Source organism: Salmo salar, chromosome ssa23 (genome assembly GCF_905237065.1).
Source record: "Salmo salar chromosome ssa23, Ssal_v3.1, whole genome shotgun sequence".
Taxonomy (NCBI): Eukaryota; Metazoa; Chordata; class Actinopteri; order Salmoniformes; family Salmonidae; genus Salmo; species Salmo salar.
In genome coordinates, this window is record NC_059464.1 from 49,062,711 (window position 1) to 49,080,709 (window position 17,999).

The 17,999-nt window shown below is 49.0% G+C and overlaps 2 protein-coding genes across 2 annotated transcripts in view; one reads left to right on the top strand and one right to left on the bottom strand.

Moving 5' to 3' along the window:
- iqch (IQ motif containing H) overlaps window positions 1–2,096 on the bottom strand; it is a 158,356-nt gene extending 156,260 nt beyond the window's left edge. The window contains exons 1-4 of the mRNA XM_045706147.1: window positions 1,649–2,096; window positions 1,294–1,416; window positions 713–816; window positions 536–611 (exon numbers count right to left, since the gene is read on the bottom strand). Of these exons, the coding sequence (XP_045562103.1) occupies window positions 536–611; window positions 713–816; window positions 1,294–1,416; window positions 1,649–1,699 (354 nt within the window). The 5' untranslated portion in view covers window positions 1,700–2,096. The remainder of the gene's footprint in view (window positions 1–535; window positions 612–712; window positions 817–1,293; window positions 1,417–1,648) is intronic.
- Window positions 2,097–2,329: 233 nt separating this feature from the next.
- Window positions 2,330–16,135, top strand: aagab (alpha and gamma adaptin binding protein). Its single transcript, XM_045706148.1, has 10 exons — window positions 2,330–2,538; window positions 2,860–3,050; window positions 4,804–4,900; window positions 4,993–5,082; window positions 6,828–6,911; window positions 11,004–11,089; window positions 11,354–11,453; window positions 13,600–13,704; window positions 15,583–15,632; window positions 15,843–16,135. The coding sequence occupies exons 1-10, from the start codon at window positions 2,439–2,441 to the stop codon at window positions 15,918–15,920; spliced, it is 981 nt and encodes a 326-aa protein (XP_045562104.1). The 5' UTR covers window positions 2,330–2,438; the 3' UTR covers window positions 15,921–16,135.
- Window positions 16,136–17,999: the final 1,864 nt, after the last annotated feature.

Sequence of the window (17,999 nt, forward strand, 5' to 3'; positions counted from 1 at the left end):
ATAGACTGTAGTGCTATGTTATAGCCCATAGACTGTAGTGCTATGTTATAGCCCATAGACTGTAGTGCTATGTTATAGCCCATAGACTGTAGTGCTATGTTATAGCCCATAGACTGCAGTGCTATGTTATAGCCCACAGACTGCAGTGCTATGTTATAGCCCATAGACTGTAGTGCTATGTTATAGCCCATAGACTGTAGTGCTATGTTATAGTCCATAGACTGTAGTGCTATGTTATAGTCCATAGACTGTAGTGCTATGTTATAGCCCATAGACTGTAGTGCTATGTTATAGTCCATAGACTGTAGTGCTGTTATAGCCCATAGACTGCAGTGCTATGTTATAGCCCATAGACTGTAGTGCTATGTTATAGCCCATAGACTGTAGTGCTATGTTATAGTCCATAGACTGTAGTGCTATGTTATAGTCCATAGACTGTAGTGCTATGTTATAGTCCATAGACTGTAGTGCTATGTTATAGCCCACTGAAGATTGACAGGTGTGAGAAGTGAATGACCAGGCCTATAGTATTTACCTTCTCCCCAGGTGAAGCCCCCACACTCTGACCTCTCTGATGATGCATGCGTGGGATACTCTCCAGAGGGGGCCTCCTGTATGACATACTGCTGGTCAGACTCATGCTGTACTCAAATAATAATAATAATAATAATAATAATATAGGTAGGTAGGTAGTCCTGAGAAAACCATTTACCATTTGGGAATCTGTACATCTGCCTTCTTCTTCTCTAGGTCTTCAATGCTGGGAAGTATCAGTACCTGCCTATTGACTGTCTTCTGAAACTGCTCTGCACGCCTCTGGAAACCAATGTTGACGGGTTAGGGTTATATTGTAACGCTGTTGATATCAGTGCTCAGTGTATTGTATGTGTGTGTGTGTGTGTGTGTGTGTGTGTGTGTGTGTGTGTGTGTGTGTGTGTGTGTGTTTAATGAACTTTCAAAGTTATATAGCCTTGTCTTTAGATGACTTCTGTAACCGATGTGAAATGGCTAGTTGGTTAGCGGTGGTGCGCGCTAATAGCGTTTCAATCAGTGACGTCACTCGCTCTGAGACCTTGAAGTGGTTGTTCCCCCTTTGCTCTGCAAGGGCCGCGGGTTTTTGTGGCGCGATGGGTAACGATGCTTCGTGGGGTGTCAGTTGTTGATGTGTGCAGAGGGTCCCTGGTTCGAAGCCCATGTTGGGATGAGGAGAGAAAGGGACGGAAGCTATACTGTTACACTTATGCATAATGAAGATGTGTTGAGATGTGTGCAGAAGACAGGTTTAGTTCTAACCCTGATCCCACTCTCTGTCCTGCGGATGGCAGTGTCCAAAGCCTGGAGGTCCACGGATTCTCCCTTCTCCTGGAAGGTGATACGGCCAAGACTACGCTTCAGCTGTCTCAAATCATCCTGGACCTGATGATGAACACCAAATTACCAGACAAAACGTGAAAAATCTATACCGTCACTGTTGATTCACCTTCAACATCCCAAAAAACAAGACAAACTCTTCATAAGACAATTGTGTAGCCTAACTTTAGCTAGATAACTATAAATAACTAGTTAATTCATACAAAATATAAACAATACTAAACCAGTTAGCTAGCAAGAAAACAACAACACAGCTAGCTAACGTTAACGTCGTTACCTGGACTAAAACGTTTCCAAGCTCATCTGAGTGTTTGAGAATGTCTGCCATTTTTCTTTGACAGTTTCTATAAAAACTTGCAAGTTTCTGTAAACACTTTCAAAGGATCAAAGTCCCGTTGCATGTGACATGCGGCATTGTTATCTAGCTGGCTAGCTATTTATTGTTGTGGAAAGCTTGACAACTTCCCATGTCAACAATCCCTCTGCCTGGCTCCAGACGAAACGCTGTAACTATGGCAACGACATGCTACATTCACTAAGTGGGCGAATACCAGATATGTAGTTTTGGTAAAACATTTTTTTTGCTTTATAATGTTTGAATAAATAATCGCATGAAATGTGCACTTTTATTAAATAGAAAATACATAAATCAGAAGTAAAATCTATAATTTTTCTCATTCTGCGGTGGAAGGTGATTGTTGGTCGTCCCTAGTTACCACAGACACAAAGCCGCCTTTTTTTTCTTTCTTCTTTTTTTGTTACAATTTATCTTCTTAAAATCTTATTTTAAGTCTAACCCTAATATTAACCATACTGCTAACCTTATACCTAACCCTAACATTAAATTAAGACAACAACAAAAAGCACATTTTAGTTTTCAAGAATATTTACGATATAAGCAAACGTTGACTTTGTGGCTGACGTAACTATTGGCAACTGTGATTTTTGCGTCTTGCACCGGAAGTGATAAAACGTTTTGAGTTGAAAGGTCATACTGACTGCGAAGGTTTGTTGTGCTAACTAGTTTTGTCATTCGTTTTTTTTCCCCAGCAAGGAACGCTTCAAATATGTCCGCGTCTGAAGAACACGAAGACACAGCGACCACTGTCCCATCCGTCCTCATTACGAGCTGTGACATTGGCTTTAATGAACACGATTTGATAAAACGTAAGTAGATGCAGGGTAGTAAAATGGCCTAACTAGCTAACGTTAGCTAGCTTTAATAAATCGCAAGATCACTCTAACAGGCTGGCTAAACAGGAACACACAAACGGGTATTACTGTTCATAGAAGCTGTTCATTAACGTTATTTACGTTGTGAATGTGGAGCGAATTTTAGCTACTGTAACTAGTTGTTAAGTGATGTAGCCAGCCAGCACTAGAGCACTACCAGCCACCTTGCTGACTGAAGTTAAATATGGGAATAACGTTACAGCTGGTGTGACTGGGAAACATTGAAAAATGTCTGGGTTGTTTTTTTTTCTTCAGAGATTCTAGGCACCACATCGTTGCCAGAGCCGTCCAAGCAGGAGGATACGGTAGTGTGGTACCCATGGACTATCAATAACAAGTATTACACTGCAGACGTCAGCCTCTGTGTGGTGCCCAGTACCTACCAGATGACCTCAGAGATAGCCCAGTCCATGCAGGCTTTCATTGCTTACTTTGACAGCACAGTGGTAAGTGGTGTGTGTGCATTCAGACCCCTTTTTCCACCTTTTGTTATGTTACGAACCTTATTCTAAAATTGATTCAATCGTCGTCGCCCCCCCCCTCAAAACTACACACAGTAACCCATAATGACAACGCAAAAACTGTTTTTTAGACATTTTTGCAAATGTATAAAAAATAAAAATACTGAAATATTACATTTACATAAGTATTCAGACCCTTTACTCTGTACTTTGTTGAAGCACCTTTGGCAGTGATTACAGCCTCGCGTCTTCTTGGGTATGACGCTACAAGCTTGGCACACCTGTATTTGGGGAGTTTCTCCCATTCTTCTCTGCAGATCCTCTCAAGCTCTGTCAGGTTGGATGGGGACCATTGCTGCACAGCTATTTTCAGGTCTCTCCAGAGATGTTCGTTCGGGTTCAAGTCAGTGCTCTGGCTGGGCCACTCAAGGACATTCAGAGACTTGTCCTGAAGCCACTCCTGCTTTGTCTTGGCTGTGTGTTTATGGTCGTTGTCCTTTTGGAAGGTGAACCTTCGCCTCAGTCTGAGGTCCTGAGCGCTCTGGAGCAGGTTTTCATCAAGGATCTCTGTACTTTGCTCCGTTCATCTTTCCCCTCGATCTTGACTAGGATCCTAGTCCCTGCCACTAACAAACATCCCCACAGCATGATGCTGCCACCACCATGCTTCACCGTAGGGATGGTGCCAGGTTTCCTCCAGATGTGACGCATGGCATTCAGGCCAAAGAGTTCAATCTTGGTTTCATCAGACCAGTGAATCTTGTTTCACATGGTTTGAGAGTTTTTAGGCAAACTCCAAGTGGGCTGTCATGTGTCTTTTTACTGAGGAGTAGCTTCCATCTGCCCACTCTACTATAAAGGCCTGATTGGTGGTGTCCTGCAGAGATGGCTGTCCTTCTGGAAGGTTCTCCCATCTCCACAGAGTAACTCTAGAGCTCTGTCAGAGTGACCATTGTGTTCTTGGTCACCTCTCTGACCAAGGCCCTTCTACCCCAAATGCTTAGTTTGGCCGGGCGGCCACTGTGTTCTTGGGGACCTTCAATGCTGCAGAACTGTTTTGGTACCCTTCCCCAGATTTGTGCCTCAAAACAGTCCTGTCTCGGAGCTCTACGGACAATTCCTTTGACCTCAACATAGCAAAGGGTCTGAATACATAAGTAAATAAGGTATTTCTGTTTTTTATATATATTTGCAAACATTTCTAAACCTGTTTTCGCTTTGTGATTATGGGGTATTGTATGTGTAGATTGCTGTATTTAAAAATTATTTGATCAATTTTAGAATCAGGCTGTAACGTAACAAAATGTGGGAAAAAGTGAAGGGGTCTGAATAGTTTCCGAAGGCACTGTATATCAGTGGGGTTGGGTACAGCAGGCTGCATCTCAATCTGTGATTTCCTCGTGTCCTTGCCTCCTACCTACTCAACTGAGGTCCCACCCCCGTCCCCTCAGACCTTCAGTGCATTTTGAGAAGGAGTCAAGAAGAGAGGACACAACAAGTGTAGGAAACATATTGAGAGAGCCAAAGACAGACCCGGGTATGTCTATGCTTTGGTAAATCACAGGTGGCTAGAAACCAAACGGAATCAAACGGAACGAAAACGGGAAATTTGTCCTTTTTTGTTGCAAAACATTTTCCATTGCAAAAAAAAGCTTTGCAAAAAGTCTGAAATGTTTTGCAACAGTGTGCGACTAATGAACAAACCCCAGGTAACCCTTGTCTCCCTGGGGTCTGACAGAAGGATGGTTTGGAGCGGCTGTCTCCCTGGATATCTGTGGTGGAAGACTTAGCTCCGGAGGTGCTCATCCTGGTCTGTGACCGCGTGTGTGAAAGCGGTGAGTGTTACACAACCTGTGTGTGTGTGTGTGTGTGTGTGTGAGAGAGACTTGTTCCCAAATTGAACTATACAAAACAATCTCTTCTACAGGCGTCAGTAGACATGAGGCACATCAGTGGTGTTTAGCACACGCCTTTGAGTTGGTGGAACTCAGCCCTGAAGACCTGCCAGATGAGGAAGGTAAGAGAGACCGTTTTTGTGTGCTGTTTTTCAAGTAGCAGCAACATTCTGAATTGTGACCACAACATTTGAATTAAGAGGCTGACCTGCCCATGATACTGCCTCCCGATTGGCGCAGCGGTCAAAGGCACTGCATCGCAGTGCTAGCTGTGTCGCTACAGATCCTGGTTCGAATCCAGGCTGTGTCGCAGCCGGCCGTGACCAGGAGACCCATGAGGTGGCGCACAATTGGCCCAGCGTCGTCTGGGTTAGGGGAGGGTTTGTCCCGGCAGGGGATGTCCTTGTCCCATCGTGCACTAGCGACTCCTGTGGCGAGCCGGGAGCAGTGCACGCTGACACGGTCACCAGGTGTACAGTGTTTCCCTCCGACACATTGGTGCGGCTGGCTTTCGGGTTGAGTGGGCATTGTGTCAAGAAGCAGTGGGGCTTGGCGGAGGACGCACGGCCCTCGACCTTCTTCTCTCCAGAGTCTGTACGGGAGTCTGTCTTTTCTCTAGAAAGACATCTCCACAGCATGATGCTGCCACCACCATGCTTCACTGTAGGGTTTCCTCCAGACGTGACACTTGTTTCTGAGAGTCTTTAGGTGCCTTTTGGCAAACGCCATGACCAAGGCCCTTCTACCCCAATTGCTCAGTTTGGCCGGGTGGCCAGCTCTAGGAAGAGTCTTGGTGGTTCCAAACTTCTTCCATTTAAGAACGATGGGGGCCACTGTGTTCTTGGGGACCTTCAATGCTGCAGAAATGTTTTGGTACCCTTCCCCAGATCTGTGCCTCGACACAATCCTGTCTCGGAGCTCTACTGACGATTCCTTCGACCTCATGGATTGGGTTTTTGCTCTGACATGCACTGTCAACTGTGGGACCTTATATAGACAAGTGTGCGCCTTTCCAAATCATGTCCAATCAATTGAATTTACCACAGGTGGACTCCAATCAAGTTGTAGAAACATCTCAAGGATGATCAATGGAAACAGGATGTACCTGAGCTCAATTTCCGAGTCTCATAGCAAAAGGTCTGAATACTTATGTAAATACAGTATTTCTGTGCAAAAATTCTGAAAACCTGTATTGTGACGTCATTATGGGGTAGTGTGACGTCATTATGGGGTAGTGTGACGTCATTATGGGGTAGTGTGACGTCATTATGGGGTAGTGTGACGTCATTATGGGGTAGTGTGACGTCATTATGGGGTAGTGTGACGTCATTATGGGGTAGTGTGACGTCATTATGGGGTAGTGTGACGTCATTATGGGGTAGTGTGACGTCATTATGGGGTAGTGTGACGTCATTATGGGGTAGTGTGACGTCATTATGGGGTAGTGTGACGTCATTATGGGGTAGTGTGACGTCATTATGGGGTAGTGTGTGTAGATTGAGGATATTTGTTATTTATTTTTTTACATTTTAGAATAAGGCTGTAACGTAACAAAATGTGGGAAAAGGCACTACATGAATCAGTCGAAGGCCACAGCTGTAGGTTTTCAGATCAGACTCAGTCTGAATGGTTGTTAGTTTACCCTCTCTCTCTCTCTCTCATATTCTCTCTCTCATATTCTCTCTCTCTCATATTCTCTCTGTCATATTCTCTCTCTCTCATATTCTCTCTCTCATATTCTCTCTCTCTCTCTCTCTCTCTCTCTCTCTCTCTCTCTCTCTCTCTCTCTCTGTCTCTCTGTCTCTCTCTCTGTCTCTCTGTCTCTCTCTCTCATATCCTCTGTCTGTGTCTCTGTAATTCCTGCCAGATGACTTCCCAGAGTCTACAGGAGTGAAGAGGATTGTCCAGGCTCTCAACGCTAACGTGTGGTCCAGTGTTGAGATGAAGGATGGTGAGATGGTTTCACAATCTTATTTTTATATGTGTTTGTCTATATGTATAACATGTTTACATACATACATGCATACATACACTGAACAGATGAGGAGGTGGGCAGTAGGGATTGAATTGTAACCTTTCACCTTTATTTAACCAGGTCGGCTAGTTGAGAACAAGTCCTTTATTGAACCAGGTAGGCTAGTTGAGAACAAGTCCTTTATTGAACCAGGTAGGCTAGTTGAGAACAAGTCCTTTATTGAACCAGGTAGGCTAGTTGAGAACAAGTTCTCATTTACAACTGCGACCTGGCCAAGATAAAGCAAAGCAGTTCGACACATACAACAACAGTTACACATGGAATAAACAAAACATACAGTCAATAATACAGTAGAACAAAAGAAAACAAAAAGTCTATATACTGGGAGTGCAAATGAGGTAAGTTAAGGCAATAAATGGTGAAATAAGTACAATTTAGCAATTAAACACTGGAGTGATAGATGTGCAGAAGATGAATGTGCAAGTAGGTAGCCTAGTGGTTAGAGTGTAGAGGCGGCAGGTAGCCTAGTGGTTAGAGTGTAGAGGTGGTAGGTAGCCTAGTGGTTAGAGTGTTGGACTAGTAACCGAAAGGTTGCAAGATCGAATCCCCGAGCTGACAAGGTACAAATCTGTCGTTCTGCTCCTGAACAAGGCAGTTAACCCCACTGTTCCCCGGTAGGCCGTCATTGTAAATAAGAATTTGTTCTTAACTGACTTGCCAAGTTAAATAAATAATAAAAGTAGAGATACTGGGGTGCAAAGGATGAAAAAACAGCGACGACACGGTAGACATTACCCTATAGACCGGCCAGGCCGCTGGCATCATTACCCCCTAGACCGGCCAGGCCGCTGGCATCATTACCCCCTAGACCGGCCAGGCCGCTGGCATCATTACCCCCTAGACCGGCCAGGCCGCTGGCATCATTACCCCTAGACCGGCCAGGCCGCTGGCATCATTACCCCTAGACCGGCCAGGCCGCTGGCATCATTACCCCTAGACCGGCCAGGCCGCTGGCATCATTACCCCTAGACCGGCCAGGCCGCTGGCATCATTACCCCTAGACCGGCCAGGCCGCTGGCATCATTACCCCTAGACCGGCCAGGCATCATTACCCCCTAGACCGGCCAGGCCGCTGGCATCATTACCCCTAGACCGGCCAGGCCGCTGGCATCATTACCCCTAGACCGGCCAGGCCGCTGGCATCATTACCCCCTAGACCGGCCAGGCATCATTACCCCCTAGACCGGCCAGGCATCATTACCCCCTAGACCGGCCAGGCCGCTGGCATCATTACCCCTAGACCGGCCAGGCCGCTGGCATCATTTACCCCTAGACCGGCCAGGCCGCTGGCATCATTACCCCCTAGACCGGCCAGGCCGCTGGCATCATTACCCCTAGACCGGCCAGGCCGCTGGCATCATTACCCCTAGACCGGCCAGGCCGCTGGCATCATTACCCCTAGAACGGCCAGGCATCATTACCCCTAGACCGGCCAGGCCGCTGGCATCATTACCCCTAGACCGGCCAGGCATCATTACCCCTAGACCGGCCAGGCCGCTGGCATCATTACCCCTAGACCGGCCAGGGGCCGCTGGCATCATTACCCCTAGACCGGCCAGGCCGCTGGCATCATTACCCCTAGACCGGCCAGGGCGCTGGCATCATTACCCCTAGACCGGCCAGGCATCATTACCCCTAGACCGGCCAGGCATCATTACCCCTAGACCGGCCAGGCCGCTGGCATCATTACCCCTAGACCGGCCAGGGCGCTGGCATCATTACCCCTAGACCGGCCAGGCATCATTACCCCTAGACCGGCCAGGCATCATTACCCCCTAGACCGGCCAGGCCGCTGGCATCATTACCCCTAGACCGGCCAGGGCGCTGGCATCATTACCCCTAGACCGGCCAGGCCGCTGGCATCATTACCCCTAGACCGGCCAGGCCGCTGGCATCATTACCCCCTAGACCGGCCAGGCATCATTACCCCTAGACCGGCCAGGCCGCTGGCATCATTACCCCTAGACCGGCCAGGCATCATTACCCCTAGACCGGCCAGGCCGCTGGCATCATTACCCCTAGACCGGCCAGGCCGCTGGCATCATTACCCCCTAGACCGGCCAGGCCGCTGGCATCATTACCCCCTAGACCGGCCAGGCCGCTGGCATCATTACCCCTAGACCGGCCAGGGCCGCTGGCATCATTACCCCCTAGACCGGCCAGGCATCATTACCCCCTAGACCGGCCAGGCCGCTGGCATCATTACCCCTAGACCGGCCAGGCCGCTGGCATCATTACCCCTAGACCGGCCAGGCCGCTGGCATCATTACCCCTAGACCGGCCAGGCCGCTGGCATCATTACCCCTAGACCGGCCAGGCCGCTGGCATCATTACCCCTAGACCGGCCAGGCATCATTACCCCTAGACCGGCCAGGCATCATTACCCCCTAGACCGGCCAGGGCCGCTGGCATCATTACCCCTAGACCGGCCAGGCCGCTGGCATCATTACCCCCTAGACCGGCCAGGCCGCTGGCATCATTACCCCTAGACCGGCCAGGCCGCTGGCATCATTACCCCTAGACCGGCCAGGGGCCGCTGGCATCATTACCCCCTAGACCGGCCAGGCATCATTACCCCTAGACCGGCCAGGCCGCTGGCATCATTACCCCTAGACCGGCCAGGCCGCTGGCATCATTACCCCTAGACCGGCCAGGCCGCTGGCATCATTACCCCTAGACCGGCCAGGCCGCTGGCATCATTACCCCCTAGACCGGCCAGGCCGCTGGCATCATTACCCCTAGACCGGCCAGGCATCATTACCCCTAGACCGGCCAGGCCGCTGGCATCATTACCCCTAAAAACCTGCTGAATGAGTCAAAAAGAACGTGCTGCGATTTGTTTGATTTTTGATATACCAAAACAGTTTTGGTCTGATTCGCTCTGTCTCTCGCTCTCTGTCTCTCGCTCTCTGTCTCTCGCTCTCTGTCTCTCGCTCTCTGTCTCTCGCTCTCTGTCTCTCGCTCTCTGTCTCTCGCTCTCTGTCTCTCGCTCTCTGTCTCTCTCGCTCTCTGTCTCTCGCGCTCTCTGTCTCTCGCGCTCTCTGTCTCTCGCGCTCTCTGTCTCTCGCGCTCTCTGTCTCTCGCGCTCTCTGTCTCTCGCGCTCTCTGTCTCTCGCGCTCTCTGTCTCTCGCTCTCTGTCTCTCGCTCTCTGTCTCTCGCGCTCTCTGTCTCTCGCTCTCTGTCTCTCGCTCTCTGTCTCTCGCTCTCTGTCTCTCGCGCTCTGTCTCTCGCGCTCTGTCTCTCGCGCTCTGTCTCTCGCGCTCTCTGTCTCTCGCGCTCTCTGTCTCTCGCGCTCTCTGTCTCTCGCGCTCTCTGTCTCTCGCTCTCTGTCTCTCGCTCTCTGTCTCTCGCTCTGTCTCTCGCGCTCTGTCTCTCGCGCTCTGTCTCTCGCGCTCTCTGTCTCTCGCGCTCTCTGTCTCTCGCGCTCTCTGTCTCTCGCGCTCTCTGTCTCTCGCGCTCTCTGTCTCTCGCGCTCTCTGTCTCTCGCTCTCTGTCTCTCGCGCTCTCTGTCTCTCGCGCTCTCTGTCTCTCGCGCTCTCTGTCTCTCGCGCTCTCTGTCTCTCGCGCTCTCTGTCTCTCGCGCTCTGTCTCGCGCTCTCTGTCTCTCGCGCTCTCTGTCTCTCGCGCTCTCTGTCTCTCGCGCTCTCTGTCTCGCGCTCTCTGTCTCGCGCTCTCTGTCTCTCGCTCTCTGTCTCTCGCTCTCTGTCTCTCGCTCTCTGTCTCTCGCTCTCTGTCTCTCTCGCTCTCTGTCTCTCGCGCTCTCTGTCTCTCGCGCTCTCTGTCTCTCGCGCTCTCTGTCTCTCGCGCTCTCTGTCTCTCGCGCTCTCTGTCTCTCGCGCTCTCTGTCTCTCGCGCTCTCTGTCTGTCTCTCTCTGTCTGTCTCTCGCTCTCTGTCTGTCTCTCTCTGTCTGTCTCTCGCGCTCTCTGTCTGTCTCTCGCGCTCTCTGTCTGTCTCTCTCTGTCTCTCTCTCTGTCTGTCTCTCTGTGTCCTTCTTCTCCTCCTCTAGAACACAGTGGGGGCTTTGGTCTTATGAGCAGCTTGGTGGCCTCCAGACATAACAACCCACGACCCAGGCAGGACACACCGCCGCCGGTCAGTGAACCACACCTCTCCTCTGGGACCCCCAGCCGTTCTAACTAACACACCTGATTCAACTAATCATCAAGCCCTTCTACTTCAATTAACTACACATTTCTAGCAAAAATGTCACCATAGTCATTGTGGTGTGAATATTGTAGGATTGACAAACCAATCTCCCACTTGAATGAATTGTATATTTTATTATATGACATAGAACCACAGGTTTGCGTTGGTACTTACCCCAGTGCTGCGTCCTGACTTGTTTTGTGTTGTCAGTCCTCCAGCCTGCCAGTAGAGGGCGGTGTAGACGGCGCGGAGCCCCATAGGACTCAACCCAACCCTGAACACCGAGAGACACAGGTTGCTACCGTAGTAGGTGAGTGAACTGGTTACGTTTTAAATAGACGCTATTATCCAGAGAGATTTACAGTTAGTGTATTTATCATAACAGACGCTGTTAACCTCTATGGGCTAGGTGGGACGCTAGCGTGCCACCCGTGGTGCACTCCATCAACAGCAGGTGCATTTCAAGAGCGGCAAATTTGAATCCAAATAAATGTCAAAATTCAAATTTTTCAAACATACAACTATTTTACACCCTTTGAAAGATAAACATCTCCTTAATCTAACCACGTTTTACGATTTCAAAAAGGTTTTACGGCGAAAGCATAAATTTAGAGTATGTTAGGACAGTACATTTACAAGAGTTGTGTGTAATGTTTTGTCAATTCAAAGACATGGTCACCAAAACCATAAAACCAGCTAAAATGATGCACTAACCTTTTACAATCTCCATCAGATGACACTCCTAGGACATTATGTTAGACAATGCATGCATTTTTAGTTCTATCAAGTTCATATTTATATCCAAAAACAGCGTTTTACTATGGCATTGATGTTGAGGAAATCGTTTCCCTCCAATAACCGGCAGTCAAGTCAACACCACAAATTAAATAATTAAAATTAGAAAACATTGGTAAAATATTATATTGTCATTTAAAGAATTATAGATTTACATCTCTTGAACCCAATCAACTTGCCAGATTTAAAAATAACCTTACTGGGAAATCACACTTTGCAATAATCTGAGCACTGCGCCCAGAAAAATACGCGTTGCGATACAGACTAGACGTCATGTTGGGGAGATCTAAAATCGAAAATACTATGTAAATAATCCATTACCTTTGATTCTCTTCATCAGATGTCACTTCCAGGTATCACAGGTCCATAACGAATGTAGTTTTGTTCAAAAAAGCTCATCATTTATGTCCAAAAATCTCCGTCTTGTTAGCACATGATCTAAGCCAGCCGGACTTCTCGTCATGAACGAGGGGAAAAAATATATTTACGTTCGTTCAAACATGTCAAACGTTGTATAGCATAAATCATTAGGGCCTTTTTTAACCAGAACATGAATAATATTCAAGGTGGACGAATGCATTCTCTTTTATAACGTATTGGAACGACGGTACCCAACATGAACTCGCGCGCCAGGTGTCTAATGGGACATCATCGTTCCATGGCTCTTGTTCGGTCAGATCTCCCTCCAGAAGACTCAAAACACTTTGTAAAGGCTGGTGACATCTAGTGGAAGCAATAGGAAGTGCCAAAATATTCCTCAGCCCCTGTGTTTTTCAATGGCATAGGTTTAAAGGTAATACAACACATCAGGTATCCACTTCCTGTAAAGGAATCTCTCAGGTTTTGGCCTGCCAAATGAGTTCTGTTATACTCACAGACACCATTCAAACAGTTTTAGAAAATTGAGGGTGTTTTCTATCCATATGTAATAAGTATATGCATATTCTAGTTACTGGGTAGGAGTGGTAACCAGATTAAATTGGGTATGTTTTTTTATCCAGCCGTGTCAATACTGCCCCCTAGCCCTTACAGGTTAAACAGAGAGATTTACAGTTAGTGTATTTATCATAACAGACACTGTTAAACAGAGAGATTTACAGTTAGTGTATTTATCATAACAGACACTATTATCCAGAGAGATTTAGTTAGTGCATTTATCATAACAGACACTATTAAACAGAGAGACTTAGTGTATTCATCTGGAGATAGCTAGGGGAGAGGAAGCAAAACGCCTCTCTAAAAGCCCATATCAGCCCGGTCGGGCGGTGGCTGGTCGACCGTCGGCCCGGTCGGTAAGTGGACTGGGTCGGTAAGTGGACTGGGATCTGATTCTGTCATAGCATCTGGTTCCGTAGGCTTGAGGTTAGCACCATTGTTACAGTCTAACAGTACGTTATGTATTAATCCATTTGAAAGAAACCCTTTTGGGGCAACTCTTCACAATCTGAGACTATAAACATTATACGCCATGATAGAGTCTGAGTATAAAGACGAGTGGCCATTTTTAAACCATTTAAATGTATAGAATCTGAAGCATATTAGAAGGATCATTTAGCCGACGCTTTTATCCGGCGACTTACAATAGTCATGCGTGCGTTTTCTTTATGGGAAGGAGGCAGCGGGAATCGGCCGGAGCGTCAGTACGTGTTTTCTGTTTGTAGATCCGATGCTTGACTTGGACATTCAGGAGCTGGCTAACCTGACCGCTGGCGACGCGGACGTGGAGAACTTCGAACGCCTCTTCACCAAACTGAAGGAGATGAAAGGTACCTGGCAGGAGACACTAGGGACTGCGTCACTACTGGCACCCTATTCCCTAGATGGTGCACTACTGGCACCCTGTTCCCTAGATGGTGCATTACTGGCACCCTATTCCCTAGATGGTGCATTACTGGCACCCTATTCCCTAGATGGTGCACTACTGGCACCCTGTTCCCTACCTAGTGCACTACTGGCACCCTATTCCCTAGATGGTGCACTACTGGCACCCTATTCCCTAGATGGTGCACTACTGGCACCCTATTCCCTAGATGGTGCACTACTGGCACCCTGTTCCCTACCTAGTGCACTACTGGCACCCTATTCCCTAGATGGTGCACTACTGGCACCCTATTCCCTACCTAGTGCACTACTGGCACCCTATTCCCTACCTAGTGCACTACTGGCACCCTATTCCCTACCTAGTGCACTACTGGCACCCTATTCCCTACCTAGTGCACTACTGGCACCCTATTCCCTACCTAGTGCACTACTGGCACCCTATTCCCTACCTAGTGCACTACTGGCACCCTATTCCCTACCTAGTGCTCTACTGGCACCCTATTCCCTACCTAGTGCACTACTGGCACCCTATTCCCTACCTAGTGCTCTACTGGCACCCTATTCCCTACCTAGTGCCTCTACTGGCACCCTATTCCCTACCTAGTGCACTACTGGCACCCTATTCCCTACCTAGTGCTCTACTGGCACCCTATTCCCTACCTAGTGCACTACTGGCACCCTATTCCCTACCTAGTGCACTACTGGCACCCTATTCCCTACCTAGTGCTCTACTGGCACCCTATTCTCTACCTAGTGCTCTACTGGCACCCTATTCCCTACCTAGTGCACTACTGGCACCCTATTCCCTACCTAGTGCTCTACTGGCACCCTATTCCCTACCTAGTGCACTACTGGCACCCTATTCCCTACCTAGTGCTCTACTGGCACCCTATTCCCTACCTAGTGCTCTACTGGCACCCTATTCCCTACCTAGTGCACTACTGGCACCCTATTCCCTACCTAGTGCTCTACTGGCACCCTATTCCCTACCTAGTGCTCTACTGGCACCCTATTCCCTACCTAGTGCCTCTACTGGCACCCTATTCCCTACCTAGTGCTCTACTGGCACCCTATTCCCTACCTGGTGCTCTACTGGCACCCTATTCCCTAGATGGTGCATTACTGGCACCCTATTCCCTACCTGGTGCACTACTGGCACCCTATTCCCTAGATGGTGCACTACTGGCACCCTATTCCCTACCTGGTGCACTACTGGCACCCTATTCCCTACCTGGTGCACTACTGGCACCCTATTCCCACCTGGTGCACTACTGGCACCCTATTCCCTACCTGGTGCACTACTGGCACCCTATTCCCTACCTGGTGCACTACTGGCACCCTATTCCCTACCTGGTGCACTACTGGCACCCTATTCCCTACCTGGTGCACTACTGGCACCCTATTCCCTACCTGGTGCTCTACTGGCACCCTATTCCCCTACCTGGTGCACTACTGGCACCCTATTCCCTACCTGGTGCACTACTGGCACCCTATTCTCTACCTAGTGCTCTACTGGCACCCTATTCCCTACCTCGTGCACTACTGGCACCCTGTTCCCTAGATGGTGCACTACTGGCACCCTATTCCCTACCTGGCGCACTACTGGCACCCTATTCCCTACCTGGCGCACTACTGGCACCCTATTCCCTACCTAGTGCACTACTGGCACCCTGTTCCCTAGATGGTGCACTACTGGCACCCTATTCCCTACCTGGCGCTCTACTGGCACCCTATTCCCTACCTGGCGCACTACTGGCACCCTATTCCCTACCTGGTGCACTACTGGCACCCTTTGAGATGACTGTCTGTTTTTCACTCTGCAGATAAAGCGTCATGGTTACCTCCTGAACAGAGGAAACTTCATGCTGAGAAGGTAGCTTCATCTCTAAACACAACATTTTAAAATGTTTTTTTTTCAATCACATTTTATTCATACTTGGTTCTGTGAATGTCGTCTTTCCTCATCCTGTCCTGGGGGAGGACCAGGACTAATAAACCCTGTAATGGATGTCCTCTTGTCTTCTGCATAATGGTGATTTTGAGGCCAAATGTCTAAAAGTGTACCTGATTTCTCGTTTTGCAGGTTGCCAAGGCATTTTGGACAGCCATCGGAGGAGACCAAGATGAGATAGAAGGTCTGTCGTCGGGGGAAGAGAGTTAAAGGGAGACTGAGGAGCCACACTCTTCCTTCCTGTCCCCCGAGTCCTCTCCTTCCTGTCCCCCGAGTCCTCTCCTTCCTGTCCCCCGAGTCCTCTCCTTCCTGTCCCCCGAGTCCTCTCCTTCCTGTCCCCCGAGTCCTCTCCTTCCTGTCCCCCGAGTCCTCTCCTTCCTGTCCCCCGAGTCCTCTCCTTCCTGTCCCCCGAGTCCTCTCCTTCCTGTCCCCCGAGTCCTCTCCTTCCTGTCCCCCGAGTCCTCCCCACCCTGTCCCCCGAGTCCTCTCCTTCCTGTCCCCCGAGTCCTCTCCTTCCCTGTCCCCCGAGTCCTCTCCTTCCTGTCCCCCGAGTCCTCTCCTTCCTGTCCCCCGAGTCCTCTCCTTCCTGTCCCCCGAGTCCTCTCCTTCCTGTCCCCCGAGTCCTCCCCAACCCTGTCCCCCGAGTCCTCTCCTTCCTGTCCCCCGAGTCCTCTCCTTCCTGTCCCCCGAGTCCTCTCCTTCCTGTCCCCCGAGTCCTCTCCTTCCTGTCCCCCGAGTCCTCTCCACCCCTGTCCCCCGAGTCCTCCCCACCCTGTCCCCCGAGTCCTCCCCACCCACCCGGGGGCTCCTCCCCACCCACCCGGGGGCTCCTCCCCACCCACCCGGGGGCTCCTCCCCACCCCACTAGGAAGCAAACAGAACAATATAAACTTTTTAGTTGTTTTTGTTGCAAAACATTTCATGTTGTATAATGTTTCTCTACGGTGTTAGACTAATGAATATACGCCTGGTTACTGGGTCTGGTCTGCTCCTAACTCAGGAACTGTGGACGATGGAGTAGAGACTGGGAGAGACTCTGGCCAGGTTGAAGAGAGGAGAGTGCTTATCATCATATTATCAATTATTAGTTTGTCTCTTCCACATTCAATTTTTTTTATTATATGGTCCCAGATCTGTTTTAGTAACCATCTTCCCAACCCGATGAACATACTGTAGGAGTTGGCAAGTCCGGACAGACATCTCGGACCAGGCTAGTAAAAGCTGGTGAGTGCCCAGTCTGTCCACGTTAAGGAAGAGAGCCACTGAAAAGACTGTGTACAGTGAAAGGCTGTTTAATTGGGAGTCAAGGTTTGGTGTTTATACGTTTTTTTTTTCCCCTGGTTTTAAAAAAAACCTAGGTTTCATTTGCAAATGTGCCCTGGGGAACAATACAGAAAATAAAATTATACACAATTTAAAACCACCATTTTTAAATAGTTGATATTATTTATATATATATATAGTCAAACAAATGGAACACCATTTATCAATATAAAAATGGTATAAATGCCATGATGAGTGATGTGAAGGCTGATCGAACTGATCCCTCTTCTCCTGTGTGAGTCCTTGGACTGTGTGAACCGGTCCGTGATGAGTGATGCGACAAGGTTAAAGATAACGTAGAACACTAGTTACCAAACCTTTCCTCTGGGACCCCTCAGACATTTCACAATTTTGTTTTTTATAATTAGTTGACAAGTTGAATCCAGGTGTTTAGCTCTGGAATAGATCACATGCATGGAACGGCTGGAGGGGGAGGGGGGTCCCCGAGGAGAGGTTGGAACGGCTGGAGGGGAAGGGGGGTCCCCGAGGAGAGGTTGGAACGGCTGGAGGGGAAGGGGGGTCCCCGAGGAGAGGTTTGGAACGGCTGGAGGGGGGAGGGGGGTCCCCGAGGAGAGGTTTGGAACGGCTGGAGGGGGGAGGGGGTCCCCGAGGAGAGGTTGGAACGGCTGGAGGGGGAGGGGGGTCCCCGAGGAGAGGTTGGAACGGCTGGAGGGGGAGGGGGGTCCCCGAGGAGAGGTTGGAACGGCTAGGGGAGGGGGGTCCCCGAGGGAGAGGTTGGAACGGCTGGAGGGGGGCGAGGAGAGGTTGGAAACCACTGCTGTGAAATATGGATTGTGTTGTGTTTTGTCCTTTTGTCTGATCGTCCTAATGCTGTTCTGGGTTCCACAGTCACCTTGTAGAAAAGTTTTTTAAAAAATCTACAAATTCAAGTGATGTGCCTTTTAATGTAATCATTAGTAAGACATTACAATTACACTTTATTTGTCTGATTAAAGAATAAATCAA